The 23,982-nt window shown below is 44.7% G+C and overlaps 2 protein-coding genes across 2 annotated transcripts in view; one reads left to right on the top strand and one right to left on the bottom strand.

Moving 5' to 3' along the window:
* TMEM255B (transmembrane protein 255B) overlaps window positions 1-14,816 on the top strand; it is an 80,550-nt gene extending 65,734 nt beyond the window's left edge. Inside the window, exons 7-9 of the mRNA XM_068395453.1 lie at window positions 1,938-2,097; window positions 7,507-7,650; window positions 14,649-14,816. Of these exons, the coding sequence (XP_068251554.1) occupies window positions 1,938-2,097; window positions 7,507-7,650; window positions 14,649-14,816 (472 nt within the window). The remainder of the gene's footprint in view (window positions 1-1,937; window positions 2,098-7,506; window positions 7,651-14,648) is intronic.
* A 4,120-nt stretch (window positions 14,817-18,936) lies between these two features.
* Window positions 18,937-23,982, bottom strand: part of GAS6 (growth arrest specific 6) — a 41,816-nt gene continuing 36,770 nt past the window's right edge. Inside the window, exons 14-15 of the mRNA XM_068424546.1 lie at window positions 23,140-23,368; window positions 18,937-19,490 (exon numbers count right to left, since the gene is read on the bottom strand). Coding sequence (XP_068280647.1) covers window positions 19,339-19,490; window positions 23,140-23,368 — 381 coding nt within the window. The 3' untranslated portion in view covers window positions 18,937-19,338. The remainder of the gene's footprint in view (window positions 19,491-23,139; window positions 23,369-23,982) is intronic.

The following is a 23,982-nucleotide window of genomic DNA, read 5'->3' as shown; positions in this document are numbered from 1 at the left end:
AAAGAGTAGCTCTTGCCCAGATCCTGACTCAACTAGAGAAGCAAAATGAAATTTGGAACTAGAGGGAAGCCATCTATGCATGCATATTTCTCATGTACACAAGAGACACAAAGTGAGTGCAGGTCTATGAATGGATTAAAATCCCCTATGAATGTTAGAGTCTTTTGCTTGTGTACAAAGTGTTAAATCTGGACATGATGAAGATATACAAAACAAATGGCATGGGAAAGGCAGAGTATGCACAACTCTGGTACCTTTTCTATGATAGACAAATGTTGGAACATCATAGCTTCAATGCAGTATGTTTACTCTGAGAATGCTTTCTTTCAACTTTTCGGTATGCAACTAACTGCTGCACATTAACACTGAATCGAACAGCCCAGCCCAATACAGAAAAGAACAAGTGTCTTAAAGGAGTGAAAGCAGAGTTATCAAATAAAGTGACTGAAACTCTGTTGCTTAAAGCATAAGGTAACAATGAGGAAAGATCAGGAATACTCCCCCTCCAGATGGAGATCCTCAGTGACATTTTTCTAGACATTGGGTTTGTCAGAAACACCTGGGACTGATCACTGCTGTGACAGCATTCAATGATATAATTAAACATGTGTGTTCTGCCATTGTCAGCCATCCACAGTGGACAGCAAGATCTTATGGCACTGGCATACACAAATCCAGAGTAAAGAAGCAGTCTTGCTGCTCTACAGACTGGGCAATTCCAGTTCATAGGACGGCTAGAGAGAAGTAGGAGACAAAGCCACATGAAGTGACTTGGTGTCAGCTGCGCAGTAGACCGGTATGCAGGCAGGATTGCAAGTCAGGTCTCCTCAGCCTCATGGCAGCTGAAGCTATAGGTTTATTTAGTTAAGCAACATCTAGGCTCATGATAGGGCCCAAGTGAACTCAACAGTAGCAGATCCACAGTGCGAGAACCATGGCCCACAACAAATGACTGGAAATTTCCAAGAATTACTGTGCTTGGCTTGGTTCTTCCCAGAAATGTTGTGGGTTTCTCCATGCTGCTATCTTCCTCTGCAGAGCTTTTCCTAACCACCATCTCCACTGCTGCCCCATGCGTTGGGGATGGAGGAACAGAAAAGTGAGCACAAACTGCTCTCTTCTGGTTTCCACCATAATCTGATGGCAATTCCCTAACACTGCAAAAAAGGCTTGGCATTTAAAAAGTCCTTCCAACTCAAGTAGCTGCTCTAGGAGCTCATTAGTGGGCTAGCATTAAGGCAGGTACTGGAAAGAACTGCAGGAAACTGTGGTTTCAAATGTTGAAGTAGGATATTTCTGGCTTTTGGCAAGACAATGAGGATTAACTTCACAACATGTCCAATTTACAATAACCAGTGCAGTGTAGAAATATGAACAAAGATTTCTGGATAGGACAATCCATAATGTAAAGGCATATCTGTACTGTGTTGCATTTGTTAATTTGGAACCACAGACACCATAAACAAATGTAGCCAGCTGGCAAAATCTCCCTTCCTGTTGTTGAATTAATGCTTAAGCAACTTGCCTTCCCCGGTTTCAGAGACGCCAGCAGATCTCCAGGTGAGCTGGGAAAAAAAGCAATGCTAAGCATGCTTTAGCTGATAACTAAATGATGAGGGCAGCATCCATATGCCAGGACTATGTCTGTGTTCAGAGACACTGAGAAAAAAAAAAAGAGTGCCTGCTGGTGTAAACCACAGATCAGCCAAACTAGGGTTGGTATTGGTTGGACTACATGGTTAATGCTGGCATTGGCAGAGCCAATTTTTGTCTACAGCAGAGCTTTCTCCAGTTCATCTGGGCAGTGTTTGGTGGGAGCATGGATGAAGTACTTTGCCAAAGAGGAAAGTAAGCAGGAGGGATTGAGATCCTCTGGTGCTCTGTATTACATGCAAAACCATTCCCACCGCAGTGACGTTGTCTACATTCCCTTTCAGTTCAGAGCAGTCCTCCAGCTACTATGAATTTCACGGCGTGAGCAGCTGTCAGGACGTGGTTCACCTGTATAGGCTGCTGTGGTCCTCCACAGTCCTCAACATCATCGGGTTGTTTCTGGGGATTATTACAGCAGCCATTCTTGGGGCATTTAAAGACATGGTAAGGCTCACAGTCTTTTGCCTTATGTGAGGACTTCTCTGCTTGTTGACATTATCAAATGGGTTAAAACCAAGGTAGCGTAAGTGTACGAAAGAGGCACTTTAAACATTATTTCCTGTGTGATCTGGGAGTCTGGAGTCTTATCTTCAGGCTAAGCTGTTGCCAGCTGCTCACAGATAAGTAGGTCAAGCCTGGTCAAATACATGAATGGAGGGATGAAAAACAGGCATCTGTGTGAACAGATGCTGGGGATTCACTTAGTGGCATCTTTTTTTTTTTCTTCTAATTCAGCACTGAACATGCGGGCCAGCAGAGAGTTCGAGGATGCCAGCTTGTAGCTAACATGTAAAACTCAAGTCTCTTAGGTATGGACTTGAGTTGTGTTAAATAGGTGTGACTATTTAACCTTAGTAGTTCTTTTCCCAAGAATGGGGATTAACTCTGAAGTACCAGTCAAGTTTTTATTTAAACAGTTGTATTCAGGTCACATTAACCTCCTCTTTTGTTTCACTGTGGAAGGCCACCCTCTAACCGCTCCCTGTGCCACACCACCATGTTCTGCTGATGTGCTAGGAGGGATTTTGTAATACAGTGCCTCATCTGCCTAGATTTTCTGACATGTTAAAAGGGTGAAGTAGCTGTTTCTGGGATTATGACTGTCAGTGGTCATGTTTACTAAAGCAGTGCCTAAAGACCAACCAAGTGGCTCACTATTTACTAGGCACTCCAAAGAGTAGATGGTCCCAGCCCGAAGAGCTTCCAAACTAAGTGGGCAGAGATGTGGGGATGGCGGTGAAATGCAGGAGCTGAAGGGAGGTGTGATAGCAGCCCAGGTCATCTTAGCTCCATGATGTTTCTGGTGACTATTCTAGAGGAAAAAACTAAATAGAAAGACAGGTGAAAGGAAAGAAGAGAGTAATGGAGCAAAGAAGAGAAAGCAAGAGAGACAGGTGAGATGTACACTGGGGGGGGGCAGACTAGAGGGAAGGGGCTGCTCAGAGCTAGCAGCCAGTGAGCCAAGAACCCAGTCAGACTGGAGGCCATCGAGACCCTGCTCTGATCACCCATCCTCCCTTAGCAAGCATGTCCAGGCTATCTACAACATGTATTGGGTGCTTAAAACCATGTGACAGAGCAGGGCCATATGAATTATTTGAAATTCACCTTTACTAAAGAGTTGCAAAATGTTTGCTGGAAATATTCCTCCCTCTAGCTTAAGGCAAACAAGCACACTGAGCCTTTGCACGTAAGAAATGTGCAGCTGAGCTGTCCTTTATGTGAGGGAACTCTTACAAGGAATTGGTAACAAATTGCAGCCACCCAGTAAAGAGTAGTGGCTGCCCAAAGGGAGGGAGTGGAAGCAGCTTTCCCAGCTTAATTCATCCCTTCCCTGTGAGAGAAGCAATGGCAGAAGTGGCACAGAAACAACCACAGTGGGAAATGAGGGGAAGAGCAGCTACATGAGGAGGGGAAGGCAGGCATCATCTACAACAAGTCCTTGGTAGAGCACTGCAGCCTTCCAGTGCTGCTAAGTATTTTCCCCTGCCTAGCAGATGGATGGGAGTGCTCCATCAAGGGCAGCCGTGGGAATTGCTAGTGCTCCTCTGAGGGTGCAGAGAGCCAGCCTGAGTCCACCTAATCTGTCTCACACAAACAGAGGCTTGCATGGGATTTGGGCTGATGCTTTGCAGCAGGGTGAACTCCAGCCCAGGCACACCTCTGTGCTGCACAGGGGCCGCCACTGCAATGCTCGTGAGGGATGCCAAGCCAAGGAGATGTTCTTGGGAGAACTGGGGTCTCCGTGACCTGGCATGCCCCCTTGCTGGGAGGCAGAGCCTGGGTCAAGGTCTGGGTCCTCTGACTGGGCGGCGCAAAGCCGTGCAAGGAAATCGCAGCAGTGGTGGACATGCAGCTTCCCCCAGGCTTGGCTGGAGCGAGTCTGTTGGGGCTCCAGCTAAAAACCTGATCTGAATAAGCTGTTTAATGTCTCCTCTGCAGCAGGAGTGGAAAAAAAAAACTCCCTCACTAGTTTAGTTTAAGGGAAAGATGAGTTTGTGTCAGTTACCTCAGCACAGGAGCCACACTATGCTTGTGGAAGTGTTCCTAAAGCAGCAATCCAAAATGCAATGACCGCTCCTTGCTCCTGCCTGTGCTTTTTCAGGGTCCTTTTGAGTGACGACCAGAGCTGGTTTGCTAATGCACTGCTCACTTTTGTTATGAAAGGAGTAACTCTTGGGAGAAGACAGGGGCCAAGAAAACATCAAGCAGAAGAGGGAGAGAAAGGGGCATGGGACTGAAATAAGGAAAAAACCTTCAAAATGTGTGGGAGAACAATTTTCTTTCTTTCAGAATGTCACCTTCCCACAGAAATGCTCACTGGCATTTTGCAGGGAGAGCTGCAAAGCCCACTGAAACGCCTCAGGGCATTGCTCCGAGGTTAGACTTCCAGAAAACACAAGGCCAGGCTGACTAGTCAAACCAAAACCATCGTATTTATCTCTGGGGAACGCTGGCAGCCAAAACGTGTTACAAAGGGGAGAGTTTGCAAAACAGTGCTGTTGCCTCTAAACCCGTCACATTTCCTGGACAGAAAAAAAAATAGAAGTGTTGTTTTGGTTGTTGCGGGTTTTCTTTCTTGTGACAAATTCCCTGCAGATCCTGGCACTCTCCCATGGTCTTGCTGCCTGCCAGAAGGCCATGCTGGCTCAGTGGGAAACATTTCATCCTCTCCTGACCCCCAAGGTGTCAACTCTCAGTGGCCCCTGTGTCACCCATGGGTCTGTTCCTCTGTGATCTGCTGGGTGCTGGGGGAGCTGCAGCAGTCACTACGGTACCCTCCTTTTCAAATCTGCTGTGTGCTTGGATATAGGATGCTGGCAAGGCAGTTACCTTAAAGTCACCTTTAGCAAAAAGAAGGTTAAGATAGAATGTAAATAGAAGTATGTACTTGGAGTATCCAAAATGGTAAAAAACCCTGATTATTTCTTACAGAAGACAGAGGCAAAGAAATTCAGTAAAAACTTCACTTGCTGGTACTAAGAGTTCATCTAGAAACTCCCTTCCCTGCTCTGGTATTCATCTGATGACCTGTAGATGTTTTCCTGACACACCTTGCCAAGGAATCTGCCTGCCCTGGGTTCAGGGTTGCGTTAATTAGAACTGTGTCTGGTCCTGGAGGGGGTGTTGCTGGCTTTTTTTTTTCCAGTTCATCCCCTTCTTGGAGTCCTCAAGGGAATCTGAACAGATTAAATATCATTCCCTTATCTCCTCTTCCCTCACCCTGCTCTGAAAAGGAAAACAAAATGAACCCCTAATTTCTGAACTACTTGCCAATGTGTTTGTACCCTGCAACTAAAGGTGCAGTCTGATGTTAGCAGTAGTCGTAGCTCAGAGATAAACGCTTGGTCAGGTCTGTGTCGGATCGGCGAGCTGACCTGCCTTGCTCTGCAGCCACACAGCCTAGCACACAGAGAGCAGCAGCCTGGGTTTCCCCACACTCCCTGGCCCCAGGTGCCCGCATGGCAGGGGCAGTTCTCCCTGGCCAGTTAACAGCTCCTTATCTCTTTGACTTGGGTGGTGTTTCAGTTTAAAATGTCTCCACCTACCTTTGGATTTTATGTGACTAATGTAACATAGTGTCCTTACTGGAATACTTGCTAAAAGCATCTAACCAGCTTCAATTGCTGCAAATCATTGCTGGCTCCAGGCTGAGACCAGATAGCTTCATAATAAGGTGCTTTGATCAGTGGATTTGGGGTGGGTGACTCCCCAAACCTGTCTTCTAGGACTGCTGTGATGCTTGTCCTTAGCAACTGGAGAGCATTGCTGCTAGGGGTAGAGAGAACATAAGAGGACTGAGACAGGTTCCTGGGAGGAGGACAGCAGCACTCAAAGGGACCCGCACCAGAAAGCTGGTGACAGATGCAGAACAGGCATCCATGTTTCATGTTGGGCGAAACAAGTGTTCCTTGCCGCGTTTACGTCCATAGCCAGAAGGATCTGATTGCGCCAGGGACTCCCTCCTCCGAGGAAGGGCATGCTCTGGGCTGGCCAGGGTGGGCTGTGTTGCTGGCCCCTAGGCTTTGGGTCTGAGGCAAGCTTGTTGGGTGCTTCTCCCTACTCCTGTCTGAAAGCCAGTGTCTCTCCCTTTGTCCCCACCATATCCACCCAGCACGGCAGGTAAAAAGGAGGTGTTTTGAGGAGGGTACCTTCAAGATGAGAAACTTGCCTTCTCACATGAAATAGGCTTTCTGCTTTCAAGTCCAGCCTTTCTATGTGCTGGCTCCTGGGGTGATACATTTCTCCAGAGAGCTAAGGCCTAGCTTGTCAGGTAACCTCATGTGGTACATTGGTGACCTAGACAATCTTTTCTGTGTACAAACACAATTAATGATGTACCTCTTTCTCAATCACAGTGAGATCTCGCACTGTCTCTGTAGGATGCAGTGGTTTATGTCTCTCACTGATACATCTGAAAGGAAATGCCAAAAAAAATAAATCCTGGCTGCTGCTTTCAGCATTTGTCTGGCAACCACCATATTTTATTATTTCAGTAAAAAGAAAATTCCATGTTCTCATGCAGAGGAATCTGCTAATAAAAACAAAGGAGAGAAAAGAAACTACTGGATTTGTCTCACTTTGCAAAGCAGCGGGACATGAAAATCTTTCACAGAGCTCTGCTGTCCTTCACAAATGGTTTAACACAAGCCCCCTTTCACATTTAGCTTTTGCTCTTTTTTTTTCTCCCCAGGTTGTATCAGCTGGTTTAATATGAGCTATTACTTCTTCCTGCAAACCTCATCTCACATATTGCAGTTGACATGCCAATAAAGCCACAGGATATGATGAAGGATTTTATGCTGTAGGAATGAGATGTGCACATGGGGGGTGCTATTGGACAGCCAGCAGCAAACTCTATAAGTGAGAGGGAGCTGTGAAAGAAGAGCGAGAGGTCTGGAAAGGGAGATCTTTGTAGATCTATGTGGGAAAGCAGAGAGAAAAGACATGAGGGTATCAGGTAGTTGCTATTGGAAAGAGTCTGCATCAAATTGTGAAGGACTGGGTGTTTGGTGCTGGAGTGAATAAGAAGAGGTGGTTAAAGCTGTATGCTGTGCTCTTCAGGGTGTCTTGGGTCTGGAGTCCTGCCAGTGCTTCTGTAACTGGTGCTAGGGAAGCACCATCAGTCTTTTTTTCAAGGGAACAAGATTAAAATAGCTGTGTATTTCTGGTCAGAAAATTCACTACACATACACCCTCCTCTCATTCTGTCTGCTCCTTGTTTTTTTTTGTAGTACCGGTATTCTGTTGGAAAATAGAAAGTTGTTAAATTGCGTAGTCACTTGTATTAGGACCAGTTCCTGCTCCAGGCACCTCTGCGCTGTGCTGAATTGTTGTCTTCTGTGCTTACAGGTACCTCTGTCCCAGATTGCTTTCAGTGCTGCACCTCCTCCTCAGATCCTGTACAATCCTGCCCAGCAGATCCTGACATATGCTGGGTTCTGTCCTTCTGCAGCAACTATTTCTACGTATCCATCCTACCCGTTACCTCTTCAGGTACAGTACAAAATGGCACACTTCTTAGTCCATCAGAAAAGCATAAGATGCTACTCAGTACATACTCTGCAGTGGTAGATCTTGGCTCCTGGGGGTTTGAAACAAGGCAAGGAAGTTGGATGCCAACTCAAAGACTCATCTCAAGTATGACTTAGTCTGGGCCTGGTTCTCAGGTCTGTTCTCAGATCTCAGGCTTTCTCTGGTTGTCCTTTGGACTCTGTCTGCTGACCAGGAATCCCAGAGTGGGATTAGAGCTGCGCTACAGTAGTTATGAAGGTGAACACAGCCCCCATGTTGGACAAGATAAAGCAGCACCAGATGCATTGGGAAAGCCAAAGGAAGCATCTTATACACAAAGGATTTGGCAGAAAAGTTTACACACCTCAGCCCACTTTACTCTTAATATGGAGATAAGTAGATCAGGACTCATTAGATGGAAAGGAGACAAGAAAGGGGAGGAAATAAGAGGTCTGTGAAACTGAGTGATATGGAAAGGTTTGTGGATGGATATTAGTGGTAACTTCTAATCACACAAAGTTTTGGTTGCCCCAGTAAAGCTATTAGGTGGCAAGATAAGCCAGAAATAGTAAGTGTTTTTACACATCAGAGAAGATTCAAATGCCACAGGATGTTGTGGAAGAGTATAAATGAGGGGTTAGGAACATCAGCTGCTGTTAAATACAGGGATTTAGGTGTCACTTGCAGCCCAGCAAGTCCCCAGATGGCTGCCTGCCACAGGAACCAAGAGGGTCTCATCAGAAGGTGGAGGCCTTTTTCTTTTAGCTTCTATAAGCACCTGCTACAGGCCACCACTGTGAGACAAGTTCAGAGCTGCTATGGCAGTTGGCGGAGGTTGATGAGCCTTACTGACCAGAGGCAGCTTGCCTGAAGGCAGGGGAAAAAGCTGCTGGAGGTGCAGCTTTCCCCCCTTGCGGGAGGGAATACAACATGAGCCAATTCTACACTGCTTCGCCTCCTTCAGAAGGATGAGGTGCAAGTCATGCTCCAAGCCTGTGCTGCATCCAGCCCAGAGCTGGCCCGGAAAATGCAGGGAGTGGTGCTGAGGATGGTGTTTGCTTTTTTTTTTGCCCCAGAGTGAGTTGAAGAACGTAGAGTGAGCTGGTAAATAACTGAAGGTACTGAGACCCTGGAGCAATCATAGCAGTTTTTAGATTTTTTTTAAAGCACAGTAAGACTGTTTTGTTCTGTCCAATGGCTTGTTACACCTTGGCTGTGTAGTGCTAGACTAGTGGGTACCACAAGTTTTGCAATACTTCTTATTTGAAAACACTGCATGTTTACCATGAACTAGCTGTGGACCAGCTCCCCACAGTCTCATGGGATACATCTGTTCAGGGCCAATAAGCTGCCAAGCACGAGTAGGGCAACAAAGCTGGTGAAGGGTCTATAGGGTATGTCCTATGAGGAGCAGCTGGGGCAACTGGGATTGTTTAGCCTGGAGAAAAGGAGGCTGAGGGGAGACCTTATTGCTCTCTACAACTACCTGAAAGGAGGTTGTAGTGGGGTGGGGGTCAGCTCTTCTCCCAGGCAACTAGCAACAGGACTAGAGGGCATAGCCTCAAGCTGGTTCAGGGGAGGTTCAGGTTAGACATTAGGAAAATTTCTTCACAGAAAGGGTTATCAGGCATTGGAATGGGCTACCCAGGGGGGTGGTGGAGTCACCATCCCTGGATGTGTTTAAGAGAAGACTGGATGTGGCACTTAGTGCCATGGTCTAGTTGACATGGTGGTGTTAGATCAAAGGTTGGACTCGATGATCCCCGAGGACTCTTCCAACCTGATTGATTCTGTGATTCTGTGAGTACAGTGACATGATCGGGCCCAGCCAGCATGGGTTCATGAAGGGCAGGTCCTGCCTGAGCAACCTGATCTCCTTCTATGACCAGGTGACCTACCTAGTGGATGAGGGAAAGGCTGTGGAAGTGGTCTACTTAGGCTTCAGTAAAGCCTTTGACACAGTCTCCCACAGCATTCTGCTGGAGAAGCTGGCAGCTTATGGCTTGGACAAGAGTACTGTTCACTGGGTAAAAAACTGGCTGGACAGCCAAGCCCAGAGAGTGGTAGTGAATGGAGTTAAATCCAGTTGGTGGCCGGTCACCAGTGGTGTCCGCCAAGGCTCAGTCTTGGGGTCAGTACTGTTTAATATCTTTATTGATGATCTGGACGAGGGGATTGAGTGCACCCTTAGTAAGTGTGCAGACGACACCAAGCTGGGTGGGAGTGTTGATCTGCCTGAGGGTAGGAAGGCTCTGCAGAGAGATCTGGACAGGCTGGATTGATGGGGCGAAGCTAACTATATGAAGTTCAACAAGGCCAAGTGCCGGGTCCTGCACTTCGGTCACAACAACCCCATGCAACGCTACAAGCTTGAGGCAGAGTGACTGGAAAGCTGCCTGGCAGAAAAAGACCTGTGAGTGCTGGTAGACAGCCTGCTGAATATGAGCCAGCAGTGTGCCCAGATGGCCAAGAAGGCCTGGCTTATATCAGAAATAGTGTGGCCAGCAGGACGAGGGAAGTGATTGTTCCCCTGTACTCAGCACTGGTGAGGCCACACCTCTAATACTGTGTTCAGTTCTGGGCCCCTCACTACAAGAAGGACATTGAGCTGCTGGAGTGTGTCCGAAGAAGGGCAACAAAGCTGATGAAGGGTCTGGAACACAAGTCTTACGAGGAGTGGCTGAGGGAACTGGGGTTGTTTAGTTTGCAGAAGAGGAGGCTGAGGGGAGACCTTATCGTCCTCTACAACTAGGGCGTGGTGGTGGTGAGGTGGGGGTCAGTCTCTTCTCCCGGGTCAGTCTCTTCTCCCGGGTAACCAGCGATAGGACAAGAGGAAATGGCCTCAAGTTATGCCAGGGGAGGTTCAGGCTGGATCTTAGGAAGAATTTCTTCACTGAAAGAGTCATTAGGCATTGGAACAGGCTGCCCAGGGAGGTGGTGGAGTCACCATCCCTGGAGGTGTTCAAAAAAATGTCTAGATGTGGCGCTTCAGGACATGGTTTAGCAGGCATGGTGGCATTGGGTCGATGGTTGGACTTGATGATCTTTAGGTCTTTTCCAACCTTAACAATTCTATGATTCTATGATTCTGTGATCATCATCCATGTCACTGAATTGTCAGCACGCTCTTGGTATGGGTTTGGCCCAGACCACCTAACAATCTCCCAACAACACCGAGGAAGGGGTCAGGAGATGGCGAGGGTGATGGACCATTCCCGGTAGTTAGTGTGCATAGAGACAGTCACACTGGTTTGCTGGTAAGAGTTCAGCTTACAGTTCATCCCTACAGCTGTAGGGATGTGATGTGTCCTGTGCCAGTCAGCTTCACAGCCAGGTAACAGTCCTTGGCATGTCTTATTTATTAACATAAACGGGGTCAGACACTTTTGGAGACCATGGGTTGAGAGGAAAAAAAGAGCACACTCAGAGATCTCTTTTTGTTTGCTTTTAGCTGAAAAGCTGTGCTGTTCTGCAGAGTTCAGTTAGCACGTAGCCAGGAGTAGAGAGAGAGGGGGATAAAAAACAGACGAAAGAATTAAGCTGAAAAGATGCATGTAAGTAGTCATGAGGATCAACTGTAACTATTCAGTCCTGTGTCCATGAGAAACAGAAATACATCATGTTTACCCCAAATTCTTAAATGCATTCCAAAATAAACACAGTTCTTTTCCTAGATTTCTACTTTTTCTAAGAAGTGTGTTCATTTGTCTTCTATCCCCTCCATAACATTCAGAGGCAGACACCACCAGCTGTCCCCAAGCCAGGAGAGGTTAGCGAGAAGCACTGGGCTCCAAAAGGGAAAGTGCTTAATCCTTTTCCTGGGGGGGAGGAAGGGGGGGGAAAGCAGCCACCTCCCTGTATGTATGAGCTCATTATGTTGTAGTTTGGAGAGGATTAATTTCTGCATCAGTATATGAGTTAAAAAATAATAATAAACTTACTCAAAGCTACAAATGGTGAATGTTAGAAGCAGGCCTGATTAGGAACAGCCAGAAGCTTAACCATCATCCACTTCTGTTACTTGAGAACTGTGGGCTAAATCCATGGGGCTGGAGATAGGTCTTCGTGACCAATCTAAGTGCTCCAAGCAGTGCCCAGCTGCTGGATTCAGGCCTTCACAAGCCCTGCTCAGCTGATCCTGGTCCTTAAGGCAACTACAGACCTTGAGGCTGGGGTTCATTTGGTTAAACACAGGGGATGTTGGCATGTAGGGATCTAGTGCTGCCTGATAATGGGATCAGGCAGCCGTTTAGCCCCTGCTGCCACTCTGGGAGGGTCCAGGTCCTATAGTCCCTACGTCACATCTGTGCGGATCTCTGGGATATCCCATGGCATCCCAAAAGGGCTGGACACTTACATGTGGGCAGCTGAACTGAGCTCTAGCTGTCCACAGTGTAGGAGGCTCCACCTGAGCTGGTCTACCCTTCAGAGTCCACAGAGAGAGCGAGGCAATTCTCACACGTTGATTATCTCTGGCTAAAGATGTATGATGTGAGTGATATGAATGTACCCTAAAGGCCCTTCCAGTGACTAGGGGTGGGATTTAGTTGCTGTGCGCTTAGATATCTATGTTCTTGACCCTTCAACTAAGACATCAAAATCTGAGGCTGAACCCTGTACCCTAGGGGTGCAGTTCAGTTGCCTAAAGACATGGCATCTGAGATGGCCTAATGTTGGCAAGACATCCATACAGGGCTGGCTGACGTGCGCCAAGGTCTACGTAAGACTCACACATATTTCTGGAGCAGCTGGCAGAGGATGCTCTTGGGTATCTCAAAAGGCATGATGATTTTGCTTCCACGGAGACCAAGATCCACATAAGGGCCCCAAGACGCACCTCTCTTCTCAGCGTTCCCTTTGGCTCGTGGAAGCTTTGGCTAAACCCTGTTCCTAAGCCCCTGGATTTCCCCTTGCCCTTCACTTGCCCCCAGCGGGGCAGGATCACACACGTGGTGGTTCAGTACAACAAAAGGAGCAAAACCTTCTTCAGCTAAGAGTTAGAGGGGGGAAAAAAAAAGTGCATTGACGCCAATTAATGAAGTAAAGCAGTTTGCAATCAATTACCAACTAATAACTGTAGTTTGAACCCTCACCTCAAAACAGAAGAAATACACACCTTAGTTCCTCCTCCTAGGAAAATACCCCACCATGGATTAGTCCGGCATGCAACACGCCTCGCCTAAGCACTGCCCCTACTTTCATGGACTGAAGCTCCGTTAGCTCAAAGGCTATGAACGTGAGTTCACCCGTGGGTCCCACCAATGAGCAGATTCAGTCCTAGTCCTCTGCTGAATCTGGTATCTCACTGAATAAATGCTTCCTGGAGAGGCAAACAAAGTCTTTAAAAAAATCACAACCTGAGCTGGTGGTAAACGCTCCTCAGTTCACCTCACACTTCCTTGTCCACAAGCAGAAAACAGCCAAATGCAAAAAAAAGGAAGGGTGATAACAGGAATGCATTTTGACAAAGATGTAACCAGCATTTCTTCTGTTTACTGTGGCATGTGCAAACAAAATCATTCACCCCTTACTGGTACAGTACAGTCACAATTAGTCTTGGTAACAGGCCTGCCAACTGGTCAGGTAAATGATTAGCTGTGCGGGGACTGGTGGTAATGACAGCAGTAAGGGTTGTGCCAGTCATTCCTGCCAGAGGAGAACTCGTTATAGAAGCAATTCCAGGCAGACAGATGGAAACAGTGGCTACAGTTTGAGGGGAGAGGAAAGCAACAACTCCAAAATAAATTAAAAAAAACAAACCACCCAAAACCCCAACAACTACGTTTGGAGCTGATCTAGCTAGCAGGTCTGTCAGTATACCTGCACTGCCTCCTGGAGAGGTAAAGGGCGCAATCAACCTTCCTGTCAGATTATCCCGGTTCTCACTAAGTGACCCTGTGGTACAAATGCAGGACGACGTTCTCCTCACCAAGGGGGTTTGTCCCAGGGCAGCAGCTCCTGCTGACACGGAGCCCCATGGAGAAGCCAGGCACCATAGAACGGAGTCTGCCAGCCCTGGGCAGCTCTGAGATGCCATTGTCCAAGTGCCAGCCCTGGTAATGGCCTCCTAGATGGTAACTATTCATTTTTTTTTAGCAGCAAGGAGCAGCGTGTACTTGCCCGGATTTTTCATTTCCCTTGAAAAAGATCCATGATTACTACTTTTTGTTTTGTTTTGTTTTTTAAATTCGAGGCACTTTAGGCCTGAACCTGAGGGGAGCTGAGCATAACTCTTCTGATGAGGTCCATGGACTGGCATGTGTTGGCATATGAGGGGAGGAGTGAAATCCTGACCCTCTTGAAATCAATGGCAAAACTTGGTTTAAAGTAGTGGTAGGATTTTATCCAGAACATTAGTCCCTGTGTGCATTCTTTTGTTTTAACAAACTCTGCTTGTTGCTCAACATGGGCTGCTTCCTAAGCGCTATTTTTCGTGCCTCTTTCAGCCAAAGCCCCACTATAGCCGAGACAGACAAAGTGAAAGACCTACAAGGAGACATATGCCAACCTGTAAAGTTTTCTGTTAAGAGGAGTCTGCATTTGGCACAGGAATAAGACCTTGCATTTATGCAAGTATTATAAACGAGATTAATTACATCTGAGATAATTTAAATTTCACAGTGATGCCTAGAAATGAGCAGCTACATAACCTAATCAGGCAGTCAGGTGCGGTGCCTCACCCAGGAAGCCAGAGCATCTTTTCCTGCAGAAATTCCCGTTCTGCTCTATTGCATCGCTGTATGCGCAATGTCTCTTAAAAATTACTTGGGTTACAGGTGGAATCTGTCTTGTTTCACTAGACACCATCGTTGCTATACTTAAGCAGGTGCTTTACAACTGAAGTGAGTGTTGTGCTGCAATGCATGAGAAATTTAATCATGGGGCTTGTATAACCCTTACATGGCAAACACTTCACGCAGAGCTGCAAATGGGGTTGTAATCCTTTACTGAAGAAGGTATTTTTCTTTGTCTATATACAGCCTGCCAGCAATTTTCCAGGAACATCATCTACTGACATTTCTTTATCAGAAGAAACTCAGCCTCCGTCCCAGTCCAGCTCCAGCTATGGTCTTCCCCCCAATGCACCAACCCTCTATACACCGACTTACTTCTTGCCTGGAGAAAAGCCTCCACCATATGCACCATAGAACAAAGAATTTTATTTCAGTAGCTGGTAGGCTTTTATTTTGTTTTTAAGAAACCTCTGGAAACTGTGCTGTGCAGGCACTAGACTTCCCCAAGAACCCACTACAGAGTGTGTTACGGCTGCTCTGCTCTTACCCGCATCTCACTGTGAGCAGAGCAGGACCCTGGAAACATAAGGGCAGGCACATCACCAGCGGGGTGACCAGTCACCGCCGAGTTTGCCTGCAGACAAATGCAGTGTTACTTTCTGGCTACCATAAGCATGAGATGTTTCCTTCTTGGTACACTGCAGAATGAATTTTCTTCAAGAGGAGAAATGAAGAGAACACTCTGGATACACGTTCTGCTTCCATAAACCAATATAGAGGGGTTCTGGTCTGTGTTGTCTGAGTGGGTAGTCAGGAGCTCTCTGAGTCAATAATTTTGGGTAGGAAGCGATCAGGTGTTTGTTTGCTTGTAGTATTTATTTAATGACCCTTTTTGGTGAAAGTGTTGTACCAATAAAAGAAGTGTGGCAATTATTTTACAATAAAATTGACTGTGTATATTTATACTGTACCTAAGGCTGCGTATATTTGTAAGAACAAGAAAACAACAGAGGAAAAAGTACCCTACCGAATAGTTCTCTCTTTCAAGTTTCAAACAAACAGAAAGTTTAATTTTATTGGGAGTATTTTATCCGAACTTTGTGCCAGTCTAGTCTGTGTAGTAAAACATCGTATCAGTGTGCTAAAGATACAATTTCCAGACAGGTATTTAAGCTGAACTTTAGTGTTGGAATTAATTCCTTTCTAGTCAGAAGAGGACCGTAACAAAACCACTCTATGTTAAGCCCCACTTATCTATTTTTAAACTGATCAAGACCTGATCCAGGCATTTTACAATGACTGAAACAGAACGGATGAAGGGTCAGAATGCCTTCATGGTTTTTTTTTTTATTTTCTCCTATTATATAGAGACAAAAATACATTGACAAGGCTAAGCAGTAATACCTATAGCAGTGCCATTGACAGGAAAAAAGTCTCATCCCTGTTGTGTGCACCCTGCCCCTCACTGTGCATCACATTAGCTGGGATCCCTCTTAGCACATGGCTGACATATTTCAGGGTAGGAGTGGCTACACCAGCATGAAAACTCATCAGACTGCAGCACCCCTTCACTGCATTTCGCTCCTGCAGGAAGGGTGGTGGTGCTGCTTGCTCTACAGATCTTACAGTCTAGACAGCAAGGAAGCTATAGAAATTTCCTGAAAAGCCAAAGAGCAAAGCAGGGAAAGGAAGGTATTTCTCATTAACATTTGAAGCAGCTGCTTCATATTATGAAAATATTAAAAAACCCCATATAAACAAAACCAGCCTACTTGACTACAGTTTCCTTTGAAAGGAAGTGACACCATCAGACCAGCTGAAAATAGAACAAAGAATGATCAGCCTTTTACATAGTATTTTCCACCTTTCAAGAAATTTCTTAATTTATGTGTTGTACCTCTATGTATAAAAAGCAGATTTAGTACTAATACACATAAGATCAGAGGTTAGTTTATATGAACAGTAAAACCGTGTTTTGTTCAATTAAGGATTTTCTGAGATGCAGAGTTTTAGGCCAGCGACATTAACATCAGTGACAAGGTGCCTTACGTGTATTGTTGACAAGGTGAGTTATATCAACCTGGTTAAGAGAAACAGAAGTCAGAGAGGAGACCATTATTTTTCCTGTATATATGAATTTAACATATCCAAAATGCCAAGTTCTTGTGCAAATGCATACTGTGAAGAGCACAATGACCCTGATCATGAAATGAGTGGAACTACACATTTACTTATTTTTACTTACTATGAATACTACCAGGGGGGCCACCAGGATTCATTCTGGGGACTCAAAGCACAGATCCCCTTCAGTTGAGCACCTAGACTACTAATGGAACAAAAATTAAATCAGTGTTTCTCTTGGGTTGAAGCAGAGTGACTGAAGAGGAATGAAGGGATGTTTCTCACATTTTTCCTCTTTTCAATGGTATATAGAAGCAGCTGCCTCTTCCTCCAGCATGGTACTGCTGTAGGGTATTAAAAACAATCCAGCTTGACACAAAAGACCTCCGCTTTCTGTAATTCTCCAGACTTACAAACTCTGGCTTTCTCTTCTAAACCACATTTCGGGTCTGAGGGCATTGTGGTCTATGCAAAATATCTTTGCATACATGTACACATAATCACAGTCCAGGAGAAATCTTTGCTCTGAATTAGGTTGGTTTAGAAAATGGAATTGGGGTCTTTTTTCACATAATATTAAGGCTGAAACTGCAGAGTACCACACTATACCACAGGATTCATGTTTCCAGGATCCAAAATAATTCTGGCCTCATAAAAAGTACCACTTACATTAACACAAAGGCCAGATGTGTTTGTGATTCATTTATGCCACATGGTAGTTTTTTGGGAACTACCACAGAAATTATACAAAAATGCCAGACATACATAAGACTATTTTGCTAACATGCTCCCTTTGAAAAGAACAAAGTAGAACAGGGTTTGTTTCATCTACTTGGTTTAAAAAATAGTAGGTGTCTTCCAAGTTTGTACTGTTTTCATTAGAGCTACTTCAAGTTAAAAAGATGGGAGATGTATTTTGGTAAAGGACTAAAATAACCATGAAAAACACACAGAAAACAAAACACTGCAGTGTGGAAGTGCTGTGAACCACAGTATCTTCAGGATTCCCAGCTCTCACTGGAGATACTAAAGTAATGTTTCTTGGGTTCTCCGTCATATCACAAGTTGATCCAGAGTCATCAGCTCTAACAGAAAGCACTCTCAGGAATAACATGGTTTCCCTTACTCAATAAAAAAAGGAAAAACATAGAACTACTTCTGGGTTTTCCTATCCATGCACACTCTGCCAATAAGTTATTGCTGTCTAGTGAGCAACTATGCTTTCAAACTTCCATCTGGTCACACCTGACTGTAAAGCATCTTTTGACAGGTCCTTCTGTAAGTGTGAAGAGTAGGTTGGTTGAAAGTGATAAAGCTCTGGTCTTCTCTGTCCCACCGCATTACCACTGACTGATTTGGTCATGATACAGAGCTATGAGGTCATGCTGTCTAATGGCTAAGAAAGTAGCTTCCTCTTCTTCTGCTAAATAAAGCAGGGATACTTACCAGGAAATGTTTGGATAGTCTTCCCCCTCTTCCATCCTTTCCTCTGTTATATCTCCACAGCTTGGTCACAGATGTTGTCAGACGTGTGGATTATTAGGCTAATCTGTTATCTCTGTATTTGACTAGGCAAAACATGACATAGAATGACCAGAAACAAATTACACCAGACCTTGTAGAATTAGACCTTTTCCATGTTGACCCTCTGAAGCATAGGGTAACCTTAGCCACCCAGTATTCGGATTTCCACTACAGCATATATCTATCTTTCTCAGTTTATTAATCTGACGTAAGACAAGGATCAAATAAAGCAAGATTTAAGTGCCTCAAAGCAGGCTAGGCAAAGCCTACCCCGACTTCACAAGGATAGCTTAAAAGTTGAATGTACTTTATTGCTCTACAACCTATCCCGAGTAAACCCCCACACATATTCTCACCATACTGCAATTTGGCCTGGATAACTCTCACAATCTCAAGCCGCTCTGCTCCCACTAGGCTCACAGTGAATGAGCCAAGCTAAAAAATTAAGCAGCAAAAATATGTCATCGCCAGATAATATTGCCCACCTCATCATTTGCTTCAGCGGTTATTGACACAAAAGCCATATGGCTTTCATCTTATTGAGTCTTTTCTTCTAATAGTTTCCTGCTGACCCAACTTTGTTGTCCATTTTCTGTGACCAAGAGTTTTTCTAAAGGTCACAACTGAGTGTTCTATCTGTGGTACCAGAAAGAGAAACTCTAGCAATAAGAATAGCAGCAACCATTTGCTCTCTAGCCCAGAAGATATATAATACCGACATAAGCACATAAAACCCCCCACCTCCAAACAAAAAAACAAACCAACCAACCAACGAAACCCCTCATTGGTGTAATCTCCACATCAGACATAGCCTGAGTCATTATCTCCAAATAACAGAATAATCTCAGAACAGGTAAATTAAAAACTTGTATGTAAATATTTTATTCTCTCATATTTTGCAAATCAGAAAGCAGTGTTTGGTAATAAAAAATAATACAGAATTATTATTTTTCTTCCAGTCCACACTCATATATTACCAGGCTTTCCACATTACAAATAAAACTGTCTCTTACAGTCTAAAGATAACATTCACTTTTGGTGTATTCGGTACTTTTGGCTTATTTAATATTAGTCTTCTGAACTATTTACAAATATATTACAACCTTTAAACCTCAAAGCAAAGGAGTATTTCAATAATCAATCTGACATAAGGATCAGTAGCTCCTACATAACTTCAGTGTTTAAGAGAAACTATACACGCAGTGCGGTAGGTCTGAATAATTTATATCTTTAAAAAAAAAGAAAAGCATTGAAAGTTTCTGAATATAAAACTTTTGCATTGCAGTGGTACCTACTGACCCGCCTCGACTGGAGGACAGGAATGTGAGGTGATGTCACTGTGCTTGTAGAGAGCCTCGTCTAAGTCCAGTGCCTTGTTGCTCAGCTTGACGGTCATGCAGCCGTGGTAGGACGCGGTGACCGGAGTGGAAGTCACAGGAACATCTGTGTGAAAGGGGAGAAAACATCTATAATGGCTGGTTTTGAATAAATACCTGCCCTACCTATGCTCAGATGAGCATCACTTCAATGAATTCAAACTCTCCTTCACTCTGGGATTTCTACCTCCTCTCGCCCCCACCAGAAGGCAAAAGCACAATCCCAGATGTGGGGAAAATGCCGTCTGCTCTCATGCACAGAAGCCCTTCTCCCAGGCTGAACCCTTCCTCAGCTGCAAGGCCTCCAGTACTGATGAAACTATGCGCTGCACAGCAGCAAGGCTTCACTCCAATGGTACACTGTGTTCACGCTGCTTTCCATCTCGGCGTTTCCCCTCCTCCATCTCTGGACCCTCTACTTTGTCTTTAGTGGAGTCATTACACCTTCCTCTAATGCTTTCCCTCTCACTCTTCAAAATATCTGCCAAAAGATTATTGGAAGAACTTCATGACAGGAAGGCTCCTCCTATGCGCAGCCTCTACCACTTGCCAGGCTCATCTTTACCATGATTAGCACAAGGAGGATGCTGGTATCCATCAGAAAGTGCAGGAATACATGAGCTGAGTTGGTAAGACTAGTGAGACTAATTTTTCCTATGGACATCCACTGCTGACATACTTTTAATCAGTTTACCAGAGGCAGAAAACAAATAGCAAGGAAGAAGACACTAAGTACAATCCAACAGACTAGAGGAAATTAGTCAATCTTATTACTGACTTCTGTAACATACAGATACCGACCTTAAATAAAAAAAAAAACCACACAGTAACACAGTACCATGAAAATTTACATTAACTGTGTCCTCTATCCTTCCCCAAGGGTTATTACTTTATTTACAACACAAAGCCAACCCAATCAAGCTGGTTGTGCAATGGAAAGCAATGAACGTCTCAAAGATTATTTAACTTCACAGTGATGCAGGTAGCTAAGTAAATCCCTTATCTTTACACTGAAGCAAGGACAACTTGAACAATAGATTGTCCTGTTGACTTGAGATTACATACAATTTAAAGGGTTCTGCCTGGAGACACATGGGGCCAAATTTGAAGCTGATGTGATAAAACACAGCTCAGACAGACTCTAAAACTGAGTGAGAGAGAGAACATTTGTGTGGGCTCTGTAAGCCACAAAGAGACACTATAAATTTTTCAGCTTCCTGGCTGAAAAGTACCATTGCTTGGTAGTTGCTTACACTAATCATTTTAGCTATTTCCTATTCCTCCCCATTTATCAGATTTTATCTGTGAAGTCTGCTTAAGAGAAGGGGCCATCTGTGTTGTAGTACCTCACATGAATGTAAACTAAATTTTGACTCAGAAGTTGAAGTGTTGGCTTAACACCTTGAACACGCGTCTAAGGAATCATGCAGATTGCTGTTATATGTGCCACAGGGCTGACTGAAAGACAGTGTGGATTTTCAGATGGATTTGTAAGATACTACCAAAAATAAAAAAAAAAAAAATAAAATTTTCTTTGTGTTATAATTACAAATCAGGTCAAATATTTAATTTTCTGTTATGACTAGAAATGGATCTGTCTGAAATGTGGTCCTGTAAAGACTCAGAAGCCTTGTTTAAAGGCTCCTTAGCCTGGTGGTATACATATTGCCTGGAAACACACCTATGGATTACATAGATTACATAATTTAGGATTTACCAGAATTGAAAATACCATAGAAAAGGTAGTAAATGTTTATATGTTCCCTCTTATCTCTTGAAACTCTGAACAACATTTCTTCCACATCTGCAATATTAGCTCTACTTCGGATGGGACATACTACATATTTTGACCCAGAATTCTTTCTTTCTGGCAAATGGAATAAAGACACCAAGTGTGACTGCTATACTTTGTTTTTTCCCACAGCGTATGGGAGCAGGGAAAAAACAAAAACGATGAAATGTTTTCAAAATTCGAGTGAGACAAACTCACTTAGATCTGACCATTTGGTATAGTTATTTAACCCAGAGTGATGAATCCAACCAAAGTGCTGAAATGTTTATTTGTTTGGCAAATGACAAGGCTTCTCGATGCAAGTGCTGGGCTCCTCTCAATGGCAAAAGCAGACCACAGGCAGAAATTCCCGTTGCTGAGCAGAACAGATCAAAGGGAGAAAGTATCTAAACCTATAGAAGCCAGCTGGGTCTAAACAGCCATGGCTATGGTATCTCACACTTAGTTCTGGCTAATTAAAAACTGTGCTTCACCCAGCACAGTTAGTCTAAGCAAACCACAGAGAACTTGGGACAGTGACAGAATGGGATTGTTTTCTGAGCTTTGAAAGTCTCTGCTGTGCATTTGAGAGTGACCTGAAAAAAAAACAGGTGACCTCTCTTGCTTCTGCAATGGTCAGCTTGGACAATTTAATCTGACACTGGAAAATGCCACATTTGGGGATTCAGTTTCATTCCTGCCTATATGTGAACATCCCAGAGTGTGTGGCCTCCCCCTTTCAGGTGGGACTAGGAGCTGTTTACATAATCGGTATAAATATTCTGTACACTCTTGTTCATGGTGGGAACAGTCATGTCATGTGTCTTGGCACATATGGCACCTCAGTCACCCTCTTCCAGCATGGCTGCTTAGGCACCTACCAAGAGGCCAACATTGCTGCCCCTCCCTCGCTTGGACAAGTAAGGGCAAGATTTTGCTTAGCTGCTGGCAATAAAATAGGATGTACTGCTGTGCATCAGAGACGTAAGTGCTTCCTTAATTGCATCCCTCAGCAGTAGGGACTGATAAACCAGTTCAGCCAGGACAAAAAACAAACCCCTAAACTTGGCCAAAATTCATGACTCGGATGAAAGTTTGATCTTCCAGGTTCGGAACAGCAGAGCAAACTGACCTCCCACAAGAAGCGCTATTGTTGCTGAAAAGCCAGCAAAAATATAAACAGTGGTAGCCCCTTGGTTGTGCCCTAAGTACCCTCTTCTGGGAGGAAATATGTCAATTGTGTAGTGCTGTGATCAGTTCAAAGAGAACATCAGCCAGGGGTAACCACGACACTGGGCTTCAGTCAAAATAATGTGAGGCCCTGGTATTCCCCTTAAGGAGTGCTCATGCATGTTCACTCCATTAATCATAGAATCACAGAATCACAGACTGGTTTGGGTTGGAAAGGACCTTAAAGATCATCTAGTTCCAACCCCCCTGCCATGGGCAGGGACACCTTTCCACTAGACCAGGTTGCTCAAAGCCCCATCCAACCTGGCCTTGAACACTGCTGGGGAGGGGGCATCCACAGCTTCTCTGGGCAACCTGTTCCAGTGTCTCACCACGCTCACAGTAAAGAATTTCTGAAGCACTGCAGGAACCTGTGGTCCAGCTCCTATGGATTTTATCAGTTTTAAGATAATGACCCTGCTTACAGCTATCCTTCAGATAACTCATTCCTATTGCTGACCAAGCAAAATCTCTTTCTATTTTTGTCTCCAGCTGTCCTCAGAAGGACACAATCATTCCAGGAAAAAAGTAATTGTCAAGCACACCCTCACATCTGTTAAGATCACATGCCAGCATTGCAGACAAAGCCTGCTCAAGCAGAAACAGAGACAGAGGCTCCCAGCTTGAATGAATGGAGACAGTTTTCCTGACTGCCAGCTCAGTCAGCCGGATGAGCTGGGAGTCTGTAGTCGGTGCTACAAAACTGGATGCTCACCTGGCAATCCCCCCACGTATGTCTTCACCGTTGACTGCAAAGAGCTCTCCAAGATGGACAGACTGTCCTCTAACTCAGAGATACTTAGTTCACTCTCTCCTGCTATCCCATCTGCCTTCAGGGATAAGTGATCTTTCTTGAGGAGGATGTCCACAGAGTGTTCCTTCTTATCACAGAGATTTATTGCCAGTCTGGACACAACTGTGTTTTCCAAGGCCACGATGATAAACTGGACAGCAGAGGAAAGAAGAAAAAAGAGGCCGTGAGCAGAAATATACCTACCCACGCTTATCCAAGACCAGGATGACCCCCCTGTGGCCTTGTTTACAAAGATTTTGCAGAGCCACCAAAGAATTAGCCTTATTACTATTGCTGATCATGTTCTGAGCTCATTTGCATAGATGAAAAACCAATGAACCAGTGGGACTAATTGTTAGTCATAACCACTGTCTTCTGAGAGAGAACACTTAGTGGGTCTTACAGAGATAGTTACATTGCACTGGAACCAAATAGACTAGAGCTGCTGTACTATAAATGAAAAGCTGGCTTGTGGGTTTTAGTGAAATCATTCCTGATTTATGCTCATGTAATGCCAGAATCCAGCCCTTTATTATGAATACCATTAAATCAGTCGCTTCAGCACTGCATCATAACTGGCCTCTCACAGCACCTGGAGTGACACCTAAGCCTGTCTCTTGACTACTTGGGACTATTACTGAGGAGCTCCAGAGAATGGAAATTATTCGCTTATGGCATTAAACAGCTTCTGTGCCAGAAAAACATAACAAAATATGCCTGCATTCAAGAGACCACTTCCATCTTTTACCTAGTCCATATTTGCAA

Source organism: Nyctibius grandis, chromosome 2 (genome assembly GCF_013368605.1).
Source record: "Nyctibius grandis isolate bNycGra1 chromosome 2, bNycGra1.pri, whole genome shotgun sequence".
Classification (NCBI taxonomy): Eukaryota; Metazoa; Chordata; class Aves; order Nyctibiiformes; family Nyctibiidae; genus Nyctibius; species Nyctibius grandis.
The sequence above is the reverse complement of the archived record's forward strand: the minus strand, read 5'-3'. Positions and strand labels throughout refer to the sequence as shown.